Source organism: Nipponia nippon, unplaced genomic scaffold, assembly GCF_047370975.1.
Source record: "Nipponia nippon isolate SJK-2023a ecotype South Korea unplaced genomic scaffold, ASM4737097v1 scaffold_5, whole genome shotgun sequence".
Classification (NCBI taxonomy): domain Eukaryota; kingdom Metazoa; phylum Chordata; class Aves; order Pelecaniformes; family Threskiornithidae; genus Nipponia; species Nipponia nippon.
Window position 1 is genome coordinate 36598672 of NW_028262369.1, and position 24692 is coordinate 36623363.

The 24692-nt window shown below is 39.0% G+C and overlaps 2 protein-coding genes across 2 annotated transcripts; one reads left to right on the forward strand and one right to left on the reverse strand.

Annotated features, from left to right (window-relative positions):
* Window positions 1–747: 747 nt before the first annotated feature.
* GNG5 (G protein subunit gamma 5) lies at window positions 748–4737 on the reverse strand. Its single transcript, XM_087733544.1, has 3 exons — window positions 4562–4737; window positions 3245–3400; window positions 748–991 (listed from the first exon to the last, which is right to left on the reverse strand). The coding sequence occupies exons 1-2, from the start codon at window positions 4640–4642 to the stop codon at window positions 3275–3277; spliced, it is 207 nt and encodes a 68-aa protein (XP_087589670.1). The 5' UTR covers window positions 4643–4737; the 3' UTR covers window positions 748–991; window positions 3245–3274.
* A 1182-nt stretch (window positions 4738–5919) lies between these two features.
* Window positions 5920–24603, forward strand: SPATA1 (spermatogenesis associated 1). The gene is made up of 13 exons (XM_087733968.1): window positions 5920–6257; window positions 7164–7270; window positions 10962–11079; window positions 13201–13254; window positions 13350–13668; window positions 13780–14028; window positions 15292–15436; window positions 15586–15646; window positions 16665–16782; window positions 17606–17731; window positions 19576–19745; window positions 21825–21923; window positions 22756–24603. The coding sequence occupies exons 1-13, from the start codon at window positions 6225–6227 to the stop codon at window positions 22858–22860; spliced, it is 1704 nt and encodes a 567-aa protein (XP_087590094.1). The 5' UTR covers window positions 5920–6224; the 3' UTR covers window positions 22861–24603.
* The last annotated feature ends 89 nt before the right edge of the window (window positions 24604–24692 follow it).

The window sequence follows — 24692 nt, forward strand, 5'->3', positions numbered from 1 at the left end:
AATAATGTGCTTGACTCCTACAGGCATCTCTTCTGTAAATGTGATATTTAGAAGAGATATATGCCCAAAGCAGTTGATATTCTTGTTTATAAACAGAAATAAACACCAACGGGAAAGAATTTGTAAGGCCAGGTTACAGGAAGTACATAAAGCAATCTCATCCAAAAATGCTGCTCAGTTGAACATGTGAGGTCTCTGAGCAGGGTTTTTCCCATTAAAATCTTAAAAAAGCTTCTTCAGCCTCATAGCTATACTTGAGTTGGTATTACCTGCAGAATGAACTAGTGTTCTTAAGTTTGCACACTGACTGACAGCTAAAAAGCTAAGTTTTCTTTGAATTACATTCTTTTCATATGCAGCTATAAGTGCTTTTTCACATTTATCTAAAGAGTAAGATGGCTCATAGACTAAGTAATCTACTAAGGTAGAATTACTCCTTACGATAAATAATAATTAAGTTACTCTTTGTCTTTATTTAATGTCTATACGGGCCAGCTGTATAGTTGAATTACAAACAGCCACAATTTTTTTTTCTGTTCTATTTCTATTATGCTTCCAAGTGTAGTACTGATGAAGGCTCACTGTTCTGTAAGACTATGAATCCCAGGCAAACTTGCAGCAGCACGGAATATTTGAAGACAGACTCCTGTATATGCTCTCCAGCTGCTGCACAGTGATGCAGTAACTGGTGAGGAGTCAACATATCCAGAAGCTAATCAACTTGTTACAGGAATTTCGAGACCAGGCTAAGTCAAGACACATTTATTTTTCGCTTGGCATATAAAACTGATTCCCTTATGAAACAGAAGTATTGTGACTAGCATACAGTTCATTTGGAGAGGTAGATGGTAAGAGGTTTGACGACAGTAGCAATTTTACAGTTAGATTTGGCACGTTAAAGCTAAGCTTTTGTACAGACTTCAAACCAGGCCGCTCCTTGAGGCACTCTGCCCATACACACATCAGCAGCTAGGAAAAGATGCTAAAAGATCTGGAAAACAAAACCAAAATGTAGTTAGTAAAGTATCAGTGCTAAATGAAGCAACTCTATGTCTAAGAACATGTACATTCAGAGTATGCCATGGACAGCTATTTAGGAAAAAAAAAATCCTCTTTTTCCACAGCTGTTTTATAAAACTATTAGTTTATTTTATAAACTTTTAAAACCACAAAGCTGTCCCTGAGGGTACAAGAAGATAATCAAAGCTGTTACAAAAGAACTGAAGCTTAGTGTCTCCTGGAAGCCAAATTGCTAAGTGGAAGGACAGAAAAAGTTGTTCCCAGTCACCTGGTGCCTACAGAAATACCAGGCATCTCCTTTGCCTTTGAAAAGCAGGGGAGTCTGTGTAACTAACGAATTACACTTCCTCTTCACTTCACAGAGGCGGTGCTGACTGCAAACATGAACTCTGTTGGCTCATCGTGAAAACACCAGGATTACAACTAAGAAATTGCCAATTTTGAGGAAGTGCTTGCAAGAGGTAGTGAAGAAAAGAAATTTTCCATATAGGTAGTGTAACTAAAACTGCTGTTCTAATGACTTTTGCCTGTAACATCAGCAGAAACAAGTGCTCCATTCCAAAATCGGAAAGGGGGAAGATAAGGGCTGTAATTGAGAAAAAGACAACATTAAGCCGTTTATGCCCCGTGTATGTACACGCGTGTGAGAGACAGTAAATGTTATTTCCTGACATCCACACCCAGGAATTAGTAGACCTTGGCAAAGCTCAGTGGGGAACTGTATGTGTCACTGATTAAAGTACGGTTTATTTGGCTTTTATAGGTTATCAGTCTATAATGCTTACAGATGATGTGATTTCTTCCTTGAATTACTGCTTAAAGCTAAAGCTACAGTAGTGTGAACACAAGTTGGTGTCCAAAAATAGTATCTTTTAAATAAGAATAGTTGATAAAATTCACAATAGAAATAACTTTAAAAGCTGCAAGAACTCTAAAGCACATTTCAGTTACACTGCTGTAATTCATTGCTCAAAACAATGGGAGAAGTGGTTTTATTTGTTAAATAGTTAAGCATCAACCTCTATACTGTTACTACGCTGGTCTTTACTAGCATGAACCCCCTTGTTTATACACAAACTTTCTGGAAGCTTTCTACAGTCTGCTTGAGGGGAGAACAATTTTAAAGAACAATTTAGCAACTCAGTCTGACTGTGGTCACCTTTCTATAAAGCTGCTTAAGTAACACAACTTAAATCTAGCAAACTACAATTCTTTGGGTGATATAGGTCAGCTACAAAAGCAGAATTCTTTAAGGTTAAGGCTTGCTATGAGATTTCTAAGGATTGTGAACTATAGTTAACTGCGTATCAGGTGCTTTGAAATAATATACATGCTCTTGCCTCCAGCAGATGCAAGTCAAGGGGCAATGGGGAAGAGGGACATAGTAAAATGATCATGCATCTACTGTGGGCAAAATATCAAATTATTGTGACTCTCAGAGTCCTGGTGAGACTACTGTGGATCTAAAACTCACCTTTCTAAATAGGTTAGTCTAAAATCTAATTACCAGGATTTTCAAGGAATGCCAGATTAGTAGTCTTCACAGTGACAGCAGTAGTGCTAATGAACCTATAGAAGTTTTGGAATGAAAATCCAAATGAGTATTCAACTGTTTCTAATTATTTAAACTGCTACCCATGTAGTAGCTTATTTGAGGGGGGTATGGGCCTTGACACAATTCTTGGACTACATAGTTTTTTCTTTTGACTTAGAAGGCGTGTCCTATAGGGGACACTGCTCTTCTTGGAGACCACCAGTAACCTATCTCCAGAAGTGCTCTTTCAAAGTTTAAGAACTGAAGTCTGCTTTATCTGCCACAATCAGGATTCACCATGCATGCTGTCAGGCGAATAATCCTACGTGAGAAAAGGGAAATGACACCCTTACACAGAAGGCAGATACAGCAGAATTACTATATAGCCAGGTTAGTCCAAAGAGCAGCTCAGTAGTAGCTGGGCCCACAGCTACTTTGCTGCAGCAACAGAAACTGGTGTAAGAAAGATCTGCAAGAGCTAAATGCCACTCACAATACTTACGAACAGCATGTGTCCAGCACAGAGCTACAACCAGAACAGGGGAGGAGGGGCCCAAAATGGGGATCCAGACTAACACCAGCTGCAGAAGTCTCATGTCTCTTCTGAATACTTTTAATGCAGGCAGTCTTATTTAAAGCCAGCTATTTTTAATGACAGAACATTTTATGAAATGTAACTCAAGAACTTACCACTGAAAGATACCGGAGTAGTTCACGTAATTACAAAAATGAACAAACTTTCTGGGGTCTGAATGGATTTGTACTTGATGATACTCCTGTCAGTAGGGGATCATGTTGTGCATTCTGCAGGCAGAATTGCTTCAAGTCTGCTGCAGCCTGAGAAACCTAGTCATAATAAAAGTTGGCATTAGAATTCACTGAACGCTCTTTACTGAGGATGTAACTACATCAAAAAGTATAAAGAATACTGCTAAATGATTCTGCAGTACAGCTTATGTACATTTTGTACAACAGTTTCATTGCCATTTTTTGGTTTCTCAAAGACAAGAAGTTGCGCAATATTAGAATTAATTTGGAAAATTTTCATGTTAAACTTCTAAGCCTGAAGGGTGAAAGATGAGCAACATCTTGGAGATTACTTTGTTAAATATATGAAGATCCTTGTTCTAGCATAAATTGTTTACAAATACAGCCTATAGTTTAAGATGCTCGACTCAACTGAACTGGCATTTTAGCTTCCCTTGGGAAGCCATCCTTATCATGAGATAGTGTATGGGTCTTTTGGTAGGCTGTAGCTGCCTAAAAACAGAGCAGTGAAAAAATTCTTTGTCTTGCTGTAACTCTGAACTCATAAAAAAGCACGATCAAAGTTTCAGAAAGTAGCATCTTCACTCCTATCTTGTATTTGCAGCTTGCCCAGAGTTTCTCTAATTTGACAGGGCCCAGTCCCACCCCGAAAACGCACAAGTTAAATGCACTCTGTGCCTTGCAGCGAAGTCTCCATTTCAGTGTCAGGGCCAGGCCAGCCAGGGCAACCTGTGGCAAACCCCGGCTCACGCTGCCCTTTCCACCAGAGCCCGGTGGAAGAAGACGCTCCCCAGAATAAGGAAATGAAAGGGGGGAGCGGGGCGCGTCCATCCCCCCGGGGGAGCGCTTCGGCCGGAGAGCGGCCCCCGGGGGGCTGCGGGAGGCGAGAGGGCACGGCGGGCCGGGCCGGGCCGGGCCGGGCCGGGCCCCAGACGGGCCGAGCCCCGGGGAAGCGGCGGCAGCGGGAAGGGACTCGGCTGCGCGGCCGCACGGGGCGAGGCCCGGCCAGGGAGGCCCGACGGAGCCCGAGGGCTAAAGCCCGGGAGCGGGGCGCCGCCGCCAAGGAGGGTCGGCGGGGCGGGGCAGGGCAGGTCAGAGCAGGCTGCCCCGGCCCGGCCCCTGCCCCGCCGGGCGGCCCGGCCGCCTCCGAGGAGCGCCGCGGGGCGCGGCCCCCGGGGCGGTGTAATGGCGGCGCGTCCGCCTCGGCCCGTCCCGTCCCGTCCCGGCTCCGCTTCTCACCTTCACGCGAGTCACGCTGGCCTCCAGGCGCAGCTGCTGCACCACCTTCTTCATGGCCGCCACGTTGGAGGAGCCCGACATGATGGGAGCGGCGGCGGGCACGGCAGGCGGCGGCACACCCAGCCCCAACTTCCCGGCGCGTCCCAAACTCTCCGGCCCGGCGGCGCCTGCGCAACCGCCGCCGCGCCCGGGGCCGCCGCCGCCGCGGGGGGCGCTGGGGGGCCGCTGGCGGGGGCGGCCCCGGCGCCGGGGTACGGGCGGGAGCCCGGGCTGAGGGTCGGTCACTGGTGCTTGCGGTTCGTGGCTGTTTGCCTGCGAGCTCTGTGTGCCCGGGAAGGGGGGGACGGCCTGGAAACACAGAGATAAGTCATCCCCCCCTCCATTTACCTATAAAGTGAATTAAAAGGAAGGACAATAGTAAGACCAAGATGGCAAATCTTGGTGATAATACCCAGTCAGTTACTACTTTGGAGCTTATTTTCAGATACAATGAATGAAGTTACTGACTTTGCGCTTGCCAGCATGTTGGGGTCTTGACTACGGTCTAGAGGAGGTGGGTGAAGTGTCCAGGAATTACCGTGGAGCCTGGAATAACGGCATCGGGCGACATGTAACGCAAAGTGCAGCTTCTTGTATATATACAGGGACTAATGGAAGAACTTGTGCTGTAACCGGCTGCGTCTTTGGTTGGGAATAAGTGGAGAAGGGACGGGATGTTCCAGTCAGGTCATTCGTGAGAGCTCGTTGCAGTGCAATTGCGAAGAGGCAAGTAAAGGCACAGGCCCTTTTACATACGTGCTTCCCGCTGACATGAGGAAATCTTAATTTCACCACACGGAGCCAGGGCGGGACCGGCAAGGTCATCTGGGAGGCCTGGTCACTTGCGCTCAAGAAAAGGTGAATTAGAAATAGCAGGGGTGCGAGGGAGAGCTGCGAAGATGATCAGGAGAACAGCGAGGGCCTTCAGCAGGCTGAAAATCAGAAGGAGGTTTGTAACCTCTGAGGTGCTGGAAGAGCCTTCAAGTGAGAGCACTGAGGAAAGTCATAACAAGGTTAAGGCAGAACCGTGGTTTATAGCTTGTGAAAGGATTTTTCTGACATGGTTGCTTGGTACAGTCAGGTTTCCTTGGAATACTGCGGTTGGCTGGCGCAGTGTGCCGTGCCTGTGGCTTGGCTGCACTTCACAATAGTTGTCCCTTTATCAGAGATAAACTCAGACCCTGCAAGAATCCCATTTTATGGGGATTTAGGTCTGTGTTGTTAGGAAAACAGCACAGTTATATAGAAAATTATATACAACTCAATATTATTTTCATGAAAGAGGAGAAAATGTTAAGAGGAAATACTCCAGGGCAGATCTTTCGGAGCTGCAGGGCTGTGATTTAGCCATTCCCCCAGTTACTTAGGTGATACTCACTTGTGTAGAAGGTGTGGTTGAGTCTGTTTGTCTGCAGTTAGCTGGAAGCTTTCTGCCCTCAGCACAGAAACAACTCTTCTGTTTTCATAAATGGAAGGAAGAACAGTAAATGAAAATAAAGGACATTAGTGGAGTAACTTCTCTCGTAACAGATTATCATGAAACTCATTCTTAAAGAATGTTTCAATCAAAAAGAAAATTAGAAAGCCCACCTTGCATTTGCTGTGATCAAATACAGGGACCAACATGTCGTTCAGTCTGAGACCTCGAACATCACAGGTAAGAGTTTTTGTACTTTTCCATAAAGATTTTTTAGATTTCACAAGTAAAAATAAAAAAAAATAATAAAATAAGGGACACTGCACCATTTCTAGGAGACCTGAGAGGAAAAAAATGTGCTTTTAACATGTATATATAGAAAGCATTCTTTTCTAGTTTATATTTAGTAACCCAACAACTGCAGAAATATTTAATATAGCTTGTTTGCATGTCTTCTAGTTATAGGGAAGTGTATTGTCCTTGTCAATACCATCTGATTTTCACTAAAAATATCAAGACCTAGACATTAACAGTCCCACAGCTAGCAAAAGTTTGAACACAATCTAAGTGAACCTTGCTCATAGCAGGCTTAGTTATTCTTTTTGCAGACATTTGAAGGAGCATTTCTGTGCTTCCAAGGTAGCTAATATTATTAACAACTCTCAGAAATATTTTGAATTTTTTTTTCTTGCTGGCAAGGTCAACTTGTGGTGCTGTTTGGGTCAAGCTTTCAGGGCTTTGCACTTTTTATGAGACGAACAGAGGTAGGATTTCAGCTGAAGTATTCTTGTAACCATAACACACTCCAGAGTATCAACAGTTTTTGGTAAGCTCTGTCCATTGCTGTCACAGTGACGTACAGCAGTAGCACAGGCTCTCTTTTCTCTCATTTCCATTGTTGAGCTTGTTCTAATGTGACTTATTTTGATGCTGTCAGCTGGCATTCAATCACAAATTGCTCTACTCATCGCTGTTCTCACTATCTAGTCATCATTGTCAGATAGTGCCTCACTCTTCTAGTCCATGTGCTAACATCAAAGAAACCATTCCTGCCTCCAGAAATTGAAAGTCCACCTAAGCAAAACAAAGCGTATAGGAAGAGGGTTATAATATATCTACAGTTATGATCATCTGTTCTTTATTTAGTTGGTGGAGCTTCATGTGTTTTATGTCCCAGAAGAAGTGTGGAACTTCAAGCTGAATACAGTTCCTGTAGCTCTTACTAGCAAATTCATCTCAGCCGGATTTATAAGGTGAGTATAGTCTTAGGCATCATGTCCATGGTTCCTAGGTCCTTTACATTGTCCTTCAGTCATTTAGTCCATCTGTTGCTCTAAAGAGCACAATTACATCTGTCAGAAAAGACTTGTTTTCTAATAATTTATGGAGGGTAAGTGGTGCCCATGACTAGCGTTACGTTTATTTGGACTGTATCAGACTTAGCTCCATTGCAGCCCTTGGTGTAGACCATTGAAACACGCTTCCAGAGCAGTGATAGTATTTCTGCAGAATAATTTATGTTGTAAATTCACAGTCTTATGTTCTTTCTGTCTCCTTGAGCCTGATTATCAAAATCGGGAATTCTTTTTGGCAATGGGCTAGCTTCAAGACAGAGTGGCTTGATTAAGACAGGATAGCCTGTCAGTTCTCAGGAGCAGGGGTATGACAATCTGAGCTCTCTCAGTCCAAACAAAGAGCTTAAGCCATGTTTCTCAAGGGGTAGCATTACAGCCCATGCAACCACCAGCGTATCTTCTTTCTTCTTCAGCAGTATTTCTGAAGGGTTGTGCACAACACCATGTGCTATGTGTGCTCTCAGGTAGCTGTTTAGAGGACTTGGTGAAAGAGTACCCTGGTTCCCAGTCCTAGGCCCAAACCTGGCACAGAGAGCTGCAGTTTTAATCTTTCATAACTTTGAAAGTTTGTTTTATACTCCTAAACACTTTGCTCACAAAATCTGTGTGTATCTAGTGTGGTAAGAAGTTGTAGAAAAATCAAATAATGTAAAGATGTGTGTTGAAATGGAGCTTTTACATGCACCTTGTCTGCTCCTGTTGAAAACCTGTCAATTTAGCTTAAAGTGCAGGGAATATGGGTTTTAACTAGTTTAAATTTAGGCTTGTATTGTCCACTTAAGACAATATACTGTGTGACTGAAAAGATTGACATGGTATGAGCATGTAGGGCAGAATGTATTCATTCTCGCAGCTTCTTTTGTTGAAAGGCTGCTCAAAACCAGAGGAAATAAGTGCATATATCAATTTTGTTTGCTGTTCTAGTCTCCAGCAGAGGCGCAAAATACACAGCTGGAGTGGTAACTTCAAATCATTTCATGTGATTGGACATCTGTCACTGCCCTCTGTTCTCTAGTGTAAATTTATTTCACTAAGGCTCAATTCTGAGGCATCAACTTAATTTAGGATTCTCATTGATTTTTTTTAGTGAGTTTATATCCGTCTGGGTATTTGTTGCTTGCTAATGAGTCTTAAATAATTGCTAATTATTCTATGGGTACTATGCAATGCTGCAGTACATTAGCATTAGCAATAACTAGCACCCGGCCAGTGTATTGCTGTCTTTAAAAACAAAAAAATATTGCAAAAAAACTTCTCTTCTTATAATCCAGGAGAAGGAACAGCAGCCTTGCTGGTACTAGCGCTGTTTGGATGTTGTTGATAGCACTGTCCAGTCAGCTTGACAATCCAATGTTGTAAATTCACAGTCTTATGTTCTTTCTGTCTCCTTGAACCTGATTATCAAAATCTTGAATTCTTTTTGGCAATGGGCTAGCTTCAAGACAGAGTGGCTCGATTAAGACAGGATAGCCTGTCAGTTCCCAGGAGCAGGGATATGACAATCTGAGCTCTCTCAGTCCAAAGAGCTTAAGCCATGTCTGAGTCATCTTAACAAAGGATTCCTAGGTCTAAGTACAGGCCACTTCCATTAATGATGAAATTAGAGGAAAATATTAAGTGTGTAATTGTCTATGGCCCTGAGTTCTTGTTCCCATGAACTTGATTTCTCAGCTTCTGTGATCTTTTATTTATTCCTCATTCCTCACCACAGAAGCCATAGTTTTGTTATTTCTAGATGAGATGGCTGCACTGAACTCTAGTTTGCATTACTTTTAAAGAAACACCCTGAAGCAAATGACTCTGATGTGACTAGTCTTCTGCTAGCCAGTGGCAGCAAGTAAGAAATATATTATTATATGTTCCTAGCAGCTGTGCTGGCAAATAATTTTCAGATAAATTTCTGCCCTATATTTCAGGTTCTGTATACCTAGATAATTTTCTCCCATGATACGTTGTAGTTACTTAGATGTTTTCCCTGCTGTTCATAAATGCCTTAGATTTAGATTTCCTTGCTGGATTGGATGGGCATTATCAGTGAAGGGTGTTCAGTGTTAGAATTGCCTCTGAAAGAGCTTGCATTTATTGGGTTTCAGAAGACTGTTCAAGGGGCATATCTTCTCTGAGACATCAGCTTGAAGAAATGATAGTGAATGAGAGCGATTTGAATTATAGATCACCTCTGTTCTCACATAAGACCTTGGAAGGACCTGTAATGAATTATGTATCCATCTTTCAGATGTTTTTTTACACATGTAAAATAAATGACATGAGGGCTAATATCTGCAGCAAGTGTGGGCAAAAAATGGCTGGGGAAGAAATAAACAGGAGCTAAATGTACAGGGATCAAGCAGTGTGGCCTAGATGTGTCCACCCTGCAGACTTTGGTCTTCTCTGCTGCTCTGCCTGTGCTCCAAGGCAGATTTATGATCTTGAGGAGGGTCCTCTAAGTACAGGGTGTTTGAAATAACACAAGTGTAGGCCACTGAAGTACTGTGTTTATGAGATGAAACTGAGGGTGTTTTTACCTACGCAGGGTGTGAAATGAAGTGTATAGAGCTATTTGAAAGTGCAAACAAACCCTGACAGGTTAATGTTGAAGACCTGTCCAAATTGAAGGGATGGCAGGTTCTTGTCTATACTGTTTACTGAGAATGGTATGTGCTATCCCCCAAGCTATGTCTGTGCATTGCTTGAAGAGTGATAGCTGCCTGGGCCAAAATCATGCTAGGTAGTATACTAACACTTAATCAGCATGGGTGATAAACAGTCTCAGGCCTGAATTTGTTTCCTGGTTTATTTTATATGGCAGCATAGGAGCAATTAGAATTGCTTATGTTGTGCTGCAGAGCTTTCGTGTGCCTCTTGCACATTTGGTTTTATTCTGTGGAGATGCTTTTTATTCTATAGTGATTTTTATACTGAGCTCATTACTTTAATATTTGCATGGTTTCCAGTAGTACATTAAATGATGCAATTCATATGTGCGTCAGCTCTCTCATCCTCAAGCTGTGGTGGAAATACTCACACTGAAGTGTTTGGTTTTGATTTAAAATACATTTGCATGTACACATGCACACACCCAACTGTAAATTTGTGTTGGAGAAGACAAAATCAAAGGAATGTGCCTGCTACTTAAAGTGGACAGTGATCAAGTCTCCTCTAGCCCTTAGTGCTTGAAGGGGTATGTTCTACAGTCCTGGACCGGCCCCATGAAACTTTGTCACCTATATGGAAATGCATGAGTGTAGTTTCTAATGTTTTTGCTATTCATCTGAAGAAGTAGTTTTCAAATTTAAGCTACTTTCGTATTCTCCCTTTGTGTGGGGTTCCTAAAATACGAATATTGCTAGTTAATGTTATGACAGCCCTTCTAATACAGTCTACCATAACGTGATACAATGATGTCCTGACTCTACCACAGTAAGAGTCTCTGGCCTATATGTAATTAGGTTCAGTTCTAGGACATAGTTCCCATTTTTGGTCATTCTGTTTATGCAAGCCAGCATGTATATTGCAGCATCTTCCCCCTCTTACTAACTAGCCATCGTTATTTGATTTACAGATGTATTAATGAATAACAACATTCTAGGGTGTCTCCTCACATCACATTAAGAGTGCTACGGGAGAAGCTTGGAGAGTACCTGGGTGGAGTTGCAGTTGCAGATAAATTCAAATTTTTAAAATGCATTGGGAAAAAACTAGCAGTGGTAAGTTAATATTTTTTTTCTTCAGTGCTCTTCTGCTTTATAATGTAAACCACAGATTTCGTTCCTGCAGATTAGATAATATCACAAGAAAACAGAGATAACTTTAGGACCACTGTTAGCATTTGTTTTTAAATGTGCTGGAGCATAAACTCTTGCCAGAGCACATCTACTTCCTCAAATACAAAGGCACAGCTGGACAGGTATATTAGAAGCATCCTTTAAAGCATCAAATGTAATTAGTTGCCATGCAGTGAAAAGATGCTAGTTTTGATAAGTCAGTGGGTTAAATATGACAAATCTGGTTGCATTAAAAAAAAAAATCTCCCTAAAGTCATTATTACCAGCACATGGTTGGGAATATAGCACTTGTAGAATTTGCAATGGAAGCTGCGTAAGTCAGAGTTCCTTAATGGTTCCTGCTGTGACCTGCCCAAAAGCCTTTAAAGATCAGTCTCTGAATGAAAACTCCTCTGGATGTACGTTTGTGTTCCAACAATTAGTCCAGTAATACAGCATGAGATTTATGTAATCAAAAACGTACATCTCTGATTCATAACTGTTCCTCACATTGATTCTCTATATATTTATATCTTACAAACTGTAGCTTAAGATTAAAGAAACTTGAAAACCAGTCCAACTGAAAGTTTGTTCGTGTAATACACAAAGACTTAAGTGATGTACATAAGTATAGAATACTTTTTTTCACTTCTCATTTCACCTCTGTTTCTCATGGATTTGGAAATTAATTGCAAGCTGGAAATTTGGTGCTGTTCTTTATTTCATTTGTAGTTGAGTTATGACTAAAATTACCCACACGGAAGAGTGGAATGAATACTAAGTAATATGCGAAAACTAGGTGGAAAAATCTGAAGAGAAAGTTAAAGACTATGAAACAATCTGAATCTGAAAACGTGCATATGTCTTCAAAGGATTGAGGTGTTTTTAACTGCCTGATAATAAGTAAGATAGTATATTTTCTTCCCCACTGATAGTTCTGAGATAAATGGAGAAATTTTCCAGCCTCCTTTAGAATGTCAGGAATTTAATAAAGTATTTTACTTTAATAGAGAATTAAAGATATTGGTAGATAAAAGTGAAGATCTTTAGCGAAAAATTAAAGATATAATTTTAATTTGGGGTATTTACTCTTGCTTGTTCTTTAACTTTATAACAAAGTGTAAAGCAATAAACCAACTAACTGGTTTATTTGTTGTTTGGGGTCATGGTAACCTCATTGAATTACATCTCCATGATCAAATATTTGTTGAGTGGTTTTTTTCCCCCCCAGTATTCTGTTTCATAACAGTAACAACGTAAGCAGTACTAACAGCTGTACCCTACTTGCAAGTAAGGGTCTTTAAATGAAAAATAAACATAAACCAAAACCGTGTTCATTTGCTCTTCCTTATCTTTCATACAGCCTGTGTCTCTTAACAGTGTATCAATGGCATTGCCTGGCCATTATTGAGAACAGAATTTGGTCCCATGTTTAGTTCAATTTCATTATTTAAATGTAAGCTCAGATTTCTTTTTTTTTCTGTTGGAGCACATCTTTCAAATATACATTGATAATCTTAGACTTTTTTTTTAGGACGACTGTTGAAATCTGAATGTGTATATCACACAAAGAATATCAAAACAATAAATACAAGAAGACATAAGAGAGTCCTAGGGTTTTTTATATATACATTAAATATTTTGCAGTGGGGTATCAGGTAAATAGAGAAAATTATGTGAGATTCAGCATTTCTATTCGGATTCAGCTTGAAGCAACTTCTGGTAAAGACAGTCAAAGACTTTCTTCTGCTGTGACTGTTGGATCAGGTCCTTTGAACCACAAGAGAAAGTGCAAAGGGTAATGAAATTTATTCAGTACATCCATGTACTCTTGTGGGTCTGATTTAAATTTTGAAAAATAGACAAAGTTTCAGTGCCATGTCAGAAAGTAGAATTGTATTCTATATTCCCTCTTACTCATCAGGCCATTACAGAAGATAGTGCTGGTTAAGAAAAATGTAGTATATAAAGATGATGATGATAGAATACAGAAATAAAGTCATATGCAACATTATTGGTAAAAAAGTATTTTATTGGTTATGCTTCCATTCTTTATCTTCCAAGGTGAAAGCAAAGCAAGAAACAGAACTGGAACTGAAGTCATTTGCTCCTCCTTATGTATGTATTGTATGGCTTTTAAACTATCATTTTCAGAAACTTTTTACATGGCACATTTCCTCTTTTGTGTCTGATTAATATACTGCGTATTTTAGGCACTTTATCCTGAATTATATTTATTACCTGGAGTGGAATACTTTGAAGATGTTTATCCATTATCATCATCGACTCAACAGAGACATCACTTTAATGCAGAAGCTAATGGATCAAGATTATCCAGTCTTCCCCAACAAAAACCTGAAAAAAGCAAACGATTTTTAGAAAGCACACAAAGCAGTCATCAGCTAGAAAATCAGGAAGCGAACAGTCCTGTGAAATGGGGTGAGAAAGAACCTGTTCCAGTTTTGCACGTAAAACATGAGCAAGGCCATAACAGCAGGATTCAAGGAAAACAGATGCAGTTTAGAGAAAAAAGTAAGTTTAACCAATGTAGTGAAGGAGGATGATGAAGGAGAATAATAACTATTATGGGTAACATTAACAATAAAATAATATTTCTCTTTTCCAATATCAATTATTATGCAGATGAAAATGGATCCAGTGGATCTCTCTTTGCACCAAGTAATTCAAATCCTGCAGACTGGGAGTCTGGAGAGAGTGATGTGCTATTACCGACTTCCCAGCAAAATCATCTCAGTCAGAATCAAAAAGAGCATAATACTCCTAAGTGGAATGACAAAGCCAACGGAACTGCTCTTACTCTTCCTGTAGACCACAGTGATGAACAAGGCCAGTATAACCAAACACCCAAAAATGACATTAAATATCGAAAGGGTACTACTGTTCATTGTCATCTTTTTGCTAAAGCATGCGTTTTAGAAAGTTGGCAGAGTAAAGCTGAGTTTTAAGAAATCTAAAGTTACAGCATGAGTTGGAATATTGCTATCAGGACAACAGTCTAATTTGAATAACAATAACATCTTTCAAAGAGCTATAGTTTATACTTTGGATGAGTCCTTCTTTATCACAATGTACTGAAACAGGGAAACACTTCACTATAGTTGAGGCACTTGTCTAATCTTATTTACATGAAAATAAATTACTAAGCAGCTACTGTAAAGATTGGAGGATAATGATCCCATAATTCAACAGAAATTTTAAATAAAAAAAATCTCGTTATCAGTACATCAGGGAAAGCATTTAGTCATCACTTAAACTTTCATTGTCATCATATCCATGGCTACATATCTACTGAAGAGGAAGTGTTTCCTCCCCTCCCTCCTATATAATGTTTATTTATATGCTATTGAACAGTGGCATTCCTAAAACTGAGAGGTGGGAGAACTCTTTAAGCAGTCTAGAGTGAAAACAGTACAAAAGTATGGAGGGGTTTAAGGCACACATAAACTACATAACAGTTCTGTGCCAAAATAGAAAGTGTTGTTTGGAAGAGACCTATTAACTACTACTACTTTGAAATGTGGTGTCTTATGTATACTGGGAGCCATTCAATCTCTGAACAGTTTTCTAGTGTTCTTAATGTTCCTAAATTTTTAGGAATTAGCAAGAATGAAATGATTGATTGACACATTTAAACTGGATTTGAATGACCACTGTTATATTAATATCAAAATTATAACAAACTGGTTTTGAGGAAATACTTCTGAAAGACAAGTTTTAATTTGAGTAGAATTTTACAGTTCCTGTAAAAAAAGGCGACCTTTATTCTGTTGCAAATTTTTAATGAATAATTATTAAATGAGGCAATATTCATTTTTTCATAGGTATGGGCATCTTATAGATCTTGGTCAGAGTGATTTTCTGAATATCTGGTACTTTGAATAAGAAAACAAAAATTTGGATATTGTCTGGAGAGTGTAGTTAGATACAAATTCTCAAAACAAAAATATTTTTTTAACCTTTATTTCTTTCCTCGGTTATTCACACAACATTTCCACACCCCAGAGGTAAGGTTATTTATTGGATTGATTCACTGAATTTCTAATACAGGTTGGAAAGTCCAGGCATTGACAGTCAAAAGTGCTTGAATTTTGTGAGTATAATCTATATATTTTGATCATCATTATCCTGTCACAGAACTAAGCATGAAACTGCTCATTACAAACATGGAAAATAATGACCACCAAAAAGATACCAGACTAAGAAGAGACAAAACACAGGATTCTGGAATTCCTAAAACAATGAAAGAGCAAACCCCACAATATGTGCACAAAACCCAAAGGTTAGTAAATGATGATTCTGATAAAATAATGGCTAGTGTTAATTCATAACTATAAATTTATTTTACAGGCTTCAAATAAATGAAAGAAAATGGTGAAAAAAACATTTTGATACGTGAATTTTCACTTGCTTCTTTGATTTTATCTCTAGCTTGCAGCAATACAGAACTAGCGAGTCTATAGCTGATCCTGGTGAAAAACTGGATAGTCAGGTGTGTTTTTCAAGGTAACTTATTCTTAGTTATCTGGAGCAGTAAACATAGTCCTCCACCTATAAATAGTCTAATTTTATAAGACAGATAACTCATTAGAAATATTAAATATTCAAATACAGGTTTGAGAGTAATTAAGAAAAGTTAATTCATGCACTGGTCCTTTGCAGATTTGCTAATGAAAAATCAACTATATTTCTAAACAGTGAAATCATCAGAAGTTATACCTCTGGTTATCATTTAACAGGAACTGCATATACAATAACTATCTCAGTCTTTTTAATGTTAGCTGAATTTTTTTACAGTTTCTTGACAGTAACATTGTATTGGTTTTATTGGTGACATTTTTATAATGTCATATTAACATTGTATTGGTTTTATTGGTGATATTTTTATAATTTCATATTTCCTGTGGGATAAATCTGTCTTCTCTCGAGCAAAACTTCTGATAAGAAAAACTATAAAATTCTTTAAATCATATGTATGATGTAGTCATAACATCAGAGTAAGAACATATTTAGGAAGACACAGGACTCACATGCTGTCACTATTAACTGTCATCTGTGAGCTCTTGTGCAGAAGTGATTGTAGTGGAGTCTTATGAAAATACTAATGAAATCAAAAATGTTCTATTATAAATTTTGGTTTAGAAATGGGCAGTCCAGACTTCACAAGCAATGAGCCGGATGGCAGTTTTAAGGTCCGTTATTCCTAGTCTTCCATGGGAGTGTCAGTAACTTGTGGGGTTATTGACATGGACAAGAACAATTAGCAATAGTCTACATTTTTGTCCATATGTTTTCTGCAATGTAAGTGTTCAGTGTTCTGATTTTATTTGCAGAGGTCTAGCTGTCTGTAATTTAGTAATCATTTGTATTGGTAACAGAATAGAAAAGCTTATATGCAGAATTCAAATTCAGCCCTCCCACTCACTCAGGCCACTTTCAGGGCATATGTCTAATGTAACTATTCAGGATTATGAGTTATGTACTTAGAGTTGTGTCTTTTGACTCTCTAGGCAGATCAAAACAAGCAAAGTCATCTTACTTGTCCAAAAGAATATATTTCGCCTCCTAGTCCGCCTTTTCTGGCGCTTTCTGTAAATCCAGCTCAGGTTCCTGCAATTCAGGCAGAAAGTGAGTATATGATTCCAAGAAATTGTAGGGGAGCAAACATTTAATCAAGACTGAATAGTTAAAGACAGAAATACCTACTTTATGAAAGGATTTGTACATACATTCATTCACAGTATTGTTACAAGTTGTAATTTGTGGGTGGAAAATTCCAGGCATTTATAATTGCATGGGCTGTTCATAGAGCATGGCAGGTTCCCAGTGTTAGAAAACCTAGCTCCTGGACTTGGGGATGGAAAGAGAAAAGGAGGTCGGTTGGATGAAATACTGCTGGCTCATGTGCGAATGTAGCAAAGAACCCCTGGTAGTATTGCTGAGGATCCTCCGCTGTGGTGGAGATAGTGAGAAGATAAGTGATTGAGCAACAATTTGCAGACTAGTGAAAGTCTGAGATACTATCCTGCCTATGAGCAGCTGGAGTTTAAAGGCAAGATTTTGCTACAGTTTATATCGCAAAGTATTTTGAGCAGGAAATAGTCTTTTGGAGGCTTTTTTGGCTTCATGTGGCAAGAGTTTTGAGTCTATGCAGTGTATGTATGTCTTGAAAATATAGTTTTAGTGATACATTGTCTAGGCATATAAAAGGGTGTTTACTTGTTTGTGTGTGTGTATGAATGCCTGGATGCATGCTGGATTTCTCACTTTTTTCTAATGCACCAGCCATTTTGAAAAATTAGAGATGGTTTATTAAAATAAAAGAATTTCTACTGCCTGTTCTGACAGAGCTTTTGGCATGATTTATGATGGGTGTATTACAAAAATCTTGATTGATCCTTCCTACTTACAGTATCCAGATGCTTGCTAAATGTAATTGTAATATCTCTAGAAAACAGGATGGTAGAACAATTGCAACAAATGAAGAAAGACAGAAGGCACATGGAAAAAACTAGAGAAGAACTGATAAAAAAAGCTAAAGGGCTACTGGAACAAAATAAGCTGAGGAGATACTACGGTAGACTTTTAATTTATTTTGGAATTTGGAATGATTGAGAAATTACACTGAAACCAATGTGAAAATGTTTGTCTCGTTGTCGGTGAGCTTAATTACAGAGAGAGCAGTTTGCTAACCAATAGCTATGAGAAGGCTCATTTGTATAACAGCATGCTGGAAAGATTCAATGTTGCAATGTTTCCTTCCACTTTTTTGTGGCAGTCTTATAAATCTAAAAATATCCTGGCGTTTATAAACCATTCAAGTTGTGTCCCATGTACGTACAGTGCCCAGAGAGCTACTGCAGGCCACTTCACTGTTTGAGGCCCAGGGCAGCTGACATATTCTAAACCTGCCTTTAGCTGGTGCTTACAGAGATTTTTACTGTGTTTATAGGGCTTCTAGTCAAATTGCCAGCGTAATACTTCATGTTCCTTCTATCTAATGGTATTCAGCTTATGGCATGGAAGTTACCAGCCTGTCATGACAAGCTTGACAAACCTTGTTTTTTAACAAGGTAAAATCTCATTGAAATCCCACCCAAATTTTCTTTGTAAAATTATTTTCAAGTTTATACCTAAACTATCCTCGCTAAGTCACATTCCAGTTATACAGAGGTGAGGTTTTATCACTTTGATGTTTTGAGAACATTCTCTTTGTACTTAAATATAGCTAAATCACTACGAGTCTCAACTATTATTTGTAGCTTTTTTGAAAGGAGAAGACAAGCCAGTTCTTCCAACTATTCTCTAAGGGCATGGCTACAACTGCACTCCGCAGCATGGTGAAGTTGTATTAAGAAAAAAAAACAAACCTGGGTACTTGAAGCAGTGAATCTGTAGTAGCATGGAGCTGCAAGGCAAGCTAATTTACCCTGCTGAGATAAGCCCTAAATGGCTCCTGTCTTAAATGGTATTATCCAGTTGGGTAAAAGAAAGGTTATTTCACAAGAAATCAAACAGCTTCTGCAGGTTCTTTAAGAAGCGTCTCTTCCTCTGAATTATTTTTATCAGACCTGTAGAGTTTCATAAGTAAGTGCATTTGCAAACATGTTTCTTCACAAGGTATGAAGGGAAGAGCATATTCTGTAGGAACAGCGATACAGTCTGTATTTAATATCCTCCTAAGATTGCCATGCTGACAGTCACTCTCAGTTATGTACTGTGTAGTCCTCCAACAGCTGGATTCTTTTTGGTAAGTTTCTGAGAAGCAGGTGTCCTGATTTCCTAAAATATGCCTTGAAAGAAGGAATCATTTAAGACACTTTGCAGACTAGTGGATGTATGTGGCCATAAGACTGCTGCACTAGATATGGGGAGATGTATGTGCCAGCTGTTGGTAGCACCTTAACAACATAGGAGGAATCATAGTTAAGTGCAAAGGTAAATAACTGTTTCCCATAATCTTGGGAATTCTGTATAAAACTAAGCTGTTCAAACTCTGGCCCTGCAGAGCTCAAATTTTGCATAAATCTACTGTGCTAAATGTTCTGCTACAGCAAAGCTGTGGACTTCAGACTGTAGTGGCCATAGCAGTCTTCACAGGTCTGGAGCACTTATTGTGCAGCTGAAACCTGCAGAACAGCCAGGCTGAATGAAATTTTGGTTTTGGACCTTGTGTTACATCTCGGTGGACAGATAGAGCCTTTTGTTGCAGGTGACTGTGTGAAAATTCAGTTGCATTTATAGCGAATGCCATTTTAATGAAGATTTTCACTAATTACTTTTTTTAAAGAAACGTACTGCCATGTTTTAATGTGTGCATTGGCCAACTGAATCTTGTGAGATCAGTTGGTCGTTACTGTCTTCAATAGACCTTATGATAAGGTGAACAAGACCAAACAGAATCACTGTTTTCTGGTATAGTTCGTGAGGAATGGAAAAAGAAGTACTTTGAAACTAAGAAAGCTACGGTTTCTCTGGAGGATGCTTTAAACAAACTGCGACAAGATGTAGAGCTTTACCACCAGAAACTACTCGTGCAATTGGAAGCCAGAGATAGCCGAAAACAACCAAACAATATGGCAAACTCCAAGGTATTTGCTTGTATTATTTAACCTCTCTTTTTACACAGCCTGTTTTTTGTATAAAATATAAATTAAAGGAACAAATTCATCACCAACCAATGACTTGTAAACTAGCTTTAACAGCCAAATATCCCTCAATGATCTGAGGTATAGAATTACTTCAGCCCATTCTTCTCAAAAAGACTGAAGAAGTGCTTGAGTCTGAGCGTTTGATTCTTTCTGTTTTGTGTTTGTACAATACCTTCTCGTAACAAGATCCCCTTTTGTTCAGTATGATTAATGAATTGTTCAGTTCTATATTGTTCTCATCATCCCAAATTTCACATACAGACGTACCGAATTCTAGTTGTGTTTGGAGGACAAGAAATGTCTCTCAGGCTTTTGGAGTGGTTGCTCCTGAACTATTGTGCAACTGAGTCTCATGTTATGTTGTTGGAGTCAAATCATGAGAAGTTCAGAAAAGAATTAAAAAAAGAAAAGGTAAAAGAAAAGGGGGAAACACCCTTCCCAATAGTTGTAGCTGCTAATTTTCTGAATGTGTTAATGGAAGCAAGTCTATTGGCAAATCTGAACCTAGACCAGGAAAAATAAATGTCCCTTTCTTGTATCTGAAAGGTGGGAGAGTGTATATGCAATCTAAGAGTGTGTATTTAAAAGGAGGTCTTTAAAAGACAGGTAAGATATGGTACTTAGGGACATGGTTTAGTGGTGGACATGGCAGTTAGGTTAACGGTTGGACTTGCTGATCTTAAAGGTCTTTTCCAACCTAAATGATTCTATGATTCTATGTGTATTATTTGAGCTATCAATCTTAATATAAATATCTACAGTATAAAAATATTAATAGGGTTGATATTACATTCTGTTACTAGCTATGTTCAGATATGTTATTGCTCCTTTTTGGGGGGATATCAGGTTTTTTTAGGTCTCTCTCTGGCTAGGCACAAAGAGGCCTTATGTGAAGGATATGCACAACTTAACATGCATACAGCAGTTATTTATTGGCTAGGACACACAGAAGGTAGCTAGGATTTAATGAGCTATTAGGCTAAGCACAAGTATGCTCTCCACCCCTTGTAAGCTACGTGCTGGCCAGGCAGGCATCAGTCAGGCGGGAAGAGTCGGGGTCTGGGGAACCGATCCCGCTGGCAGTGGTTTCCCCTCTTCCACCAGCTTTGTCCTCACTGGTGACTCAACCCAACAATATGGTGATTCCTGAGTAGCCCTCAACTAGTCTGACGGCCCTGCCTGTTTGTTTCGTTCATGACTGTGTACCTTTCCTGCTTTCTCAGTGGTCTGAGCCAGGGTTACACAGCTGTGCGGTGTCAGAGCTGGGACTTGGACCCTTGTACACAGGCAGCTACACCCCTGGGTGGGGAGAAGCTTACAGTGGGAACTCAGAGATGAGAGGCTACTGATACCACTTAATGACTCCTTGTATGCTTTAGCTGGCACTTTAATAGCATTCTTAAAGGCCTGGAACATCAAGAGATTACCACATACACCCCCACCCCTCAGCGTTACTGACTTCAAGGGACTTCATGGCTGACTTGTGCGAGCTGAGTATCAGAACCTACATTTTGAAAACATGAATTTTAGTCTTTAGCACCCACTGAAATGATGTGCTGTATAACCAGGAGTTTATTTATTTGCACTAAACATCATGAGTGTAGCAATCTCATCAATAAATGTACTGTGACAGAGTGATGCTAAGCCTGTGAGAGAAAAAAAATATTATTTGAAGTATGCCTTTTTATTATAAATGGGGAGTAGCCATAAAAGATAATTGCAAAACAATGTGCTATTACTCAGGAGATCTGATCTGGATCTTAACTTCCCAAAACAATAGGGAGTGGAAGAACCTCCGCACCCAGCTGAAGGGCTGGCAGCTGAAGGGAGCTGCATTCTCTTGGAGAGCAGACTGCTTACAAACCAGAGACAGCCCAGCACTCATTAAGGACTGGAAGAAAGCAAGGGAGTTGGAAAGAGTTTAGAGTGTTGTTTCTGAGTGGTGAAGTAACACCCAATGAATGAAGAGATGCACTAATGCTTCACGTAAAGTGTTGTTGTTGTTGTTGTTTCATATAGAATTACACAATCATCCGCATTACTACAGTGCAGCATGAACTTGATCAGCTGAGGAGGAAGCTGGATGATACAAAAATGAAACTCATAACAGAAATCAAGGTACTCTGCCTTTTAATTAAAACAGTCAAAATGTTACTATGTGTAAAAAACCTTAGATCTTCCGCTAAACAGTTCTTGTTTTATGCTGTTAGTTTTATGGTGTTAGTTGTCATTGTAACTTTATCACTTTAGCCAAATTACTCCAGAATACTAGGTTATGAGATGATTTTGAATGTATGGCATTCAAGCACTCTAGATTTTCAAGGTACTAATGTAAGCGAAGCTTTACAGTCTCTTTCATAAGATTCCTGTTTCACTCTAAAGGTAGTTGAAGGAACACACTTGGTGAGGCACTGATCAGTAGTAGACCATGGCTAAGAAAAAAAAAACCTGGTATAAAGAAAAAAAAAAAGAGAATGACTCTCCAAGCAGATGGCAGTCTTCTTGATCTGCTATATTCCATACCAGTGCTGCCTGTGGCTCTCTTTGGAAGGAAGATGATGGTACAGGCTGTCCTTCACATTGGGTAGCTTTTCAGCTTTGAATGCTTGAAATAGGAGTCCTCTACATCACAGAGATTGCCCATGCCCCTGTTTACTGGGTAATCAAGGGTGGATGTACTCGTTATGCCTCCTCCATTGTATAACTAGGAGTGGAAAAACAATGAATTTCACAGTTGTCTCTTAAAAACACCAAGGCAAAGAAGTACAGAAGAAAGCAGTGCTAGAACTAGGCTATCTAATTAGACATGTAAAATTTTAAAGATGAAAGATGTATCCTGTATTCAGTCATCCTGTATAAAATTCAGTCTTAGTTATATAAACCCATATGCATGTCAACTCCAAAAAATTTCCTTAAATTGCAGTTCCTTAAATTACTGTTTTTTCTGCAGATGAGAAAGCAGGCAGCATCTGATTTACGAGCACTGAGAGCGGAACTGACACAGAAGAAGATTCATTCAGCTTTAATTCTCCAGTCCAGAAAATCAGGAATTTAAGAGGATGACATGACTTTAACATCTGTGAAGTCTTCAGAAGCTCTGTAATGTATATAGAAGCTCAGAATTTCAGAGCATTTGTTTGTATGTATGTTCTTGAAGTTATCTTGTAAAAAAGACATCACCTATATAAATGTTGTGGAATTTGTATACTAGGCTACTGAGGTACTGCACCTCACTTCTTGTAAAATCTCACTCTTACGGTAAGATTAGTCACCTACTTAAACACACAGTTTAACCTAGTAATGTGTCTAAAACAAAGCTAAGTGATTTTAAAAGTGCAAATTAGTGAATTGTGTAACATCACATTGGTATGCTGATGTTCTTTCATTAACAAAATACCCACTAAGCAAATAAAACTATAATCTATAACTTCCTGTTCTTATTTTCAGGCATACGCATTTAATTTTTGGAAAATGATTAAAATACATCTTCTGTATAACTGCAGCAACAGTAATCCTTTATTTAGCTATTTACTGAAGTATATTTTTGTCATTATAAGTATGCCTATCTATAAATTACCAATGTATAATTACCATATTATTATGAAGTATGAACAAAATTGCAGATAATCTCACCTTATTTCCTATCTAGCTGTTTTTGTTCACTCTCTTATTAGGGAAGCCATATGGACATTAACCTTCTTCTATAGTTAGTGGAAGATGCAAGCTTTGTCTTGGACAAGCTGTAATGATGATCTTAGTCCTACTTACAGTTTTGCATACTGTTTTTCTTTAAATTGAAGCTCATGCATGTGCTTAGATAACAATTCTCTGAAAGAGTAATCAGAAACCTCTTCTTGATAGCAATTTTTTTCTAGCTCTCCCGTTTGCTTCTTTGCAGCTCCAGATGTTATTACATTAAGCAGAACAGTAACATGCTAGGAGTGAATGTCAGCTAAAAAGCTGACAAGGCTGTATTTATTACTGGAAGTGCAACACTCATGGGAAATCAGTAATACGATAAAATTATGCAACTCTCAAAAGGACTAACTTCCAAATGTCTTGAGTCAAACCACCCATTATCCAATTTATTTTCTTAAAGATAGGATTTAACAAAGATTTTAGTACTAAAGTATTACATTAATTATTAAAACTACAACCACTTTTGCTCAATTCAGGATTGAATGCTACGTTCTGTATTTCAGAATCGTGTCTTATTTAAGCCACAAGAGCAGGCAAATAGCTGTTGGAAAATTTGAACCCAAATTAAAAAAAAAAAAAAATCAACTCATGATTTTTGACTGCTACAGGAAGGAGAGTTTTATTATAAAGTCCTCTGGCCTTCAGTTAGTTAGGATTTTGTAGCTCAGATTATCCACTCTGGAAGACCTCTCAATTTCACAAATATCTATCTCACGGTATTTTAGCATAAGAATATAAATAAATAGTAATATAAATTCTGAAGTATCTGTATGTTAAATAAATTTATCAGTTTCTCCTAAAACCTACAGACCAGAGTTCTAGTGTAGACCCCTCTGATTTTCCAAAGGATTTTTTTTTTTTTTTTTTAATGTGAGAGCAGTAGGCTTCACCTTCTGCTTTCCACCACCTGTAGTATCAAGCAGTCAAACACTCATATGAAGTCTTCTAGTCTTCTCCTCAGTAGCCATTATGGTAGTGCTGCTATTCTGTGGTGTTTTCCCAGTAACTATTTGGCAAGAGGGAAAAAACCAACCAAAACAAAACAAAAAACCCACCCCACAACTGACTACATATATCTAATTAAATAAATTGTTTGATTAATGGAGTCACTTAAGCAGGGCACAGCTGCACTTTAATCTGGTTGTGAAACCGTTCTGAGAAGCAGAGAAGCAGTGTGGGCTGTAAGCT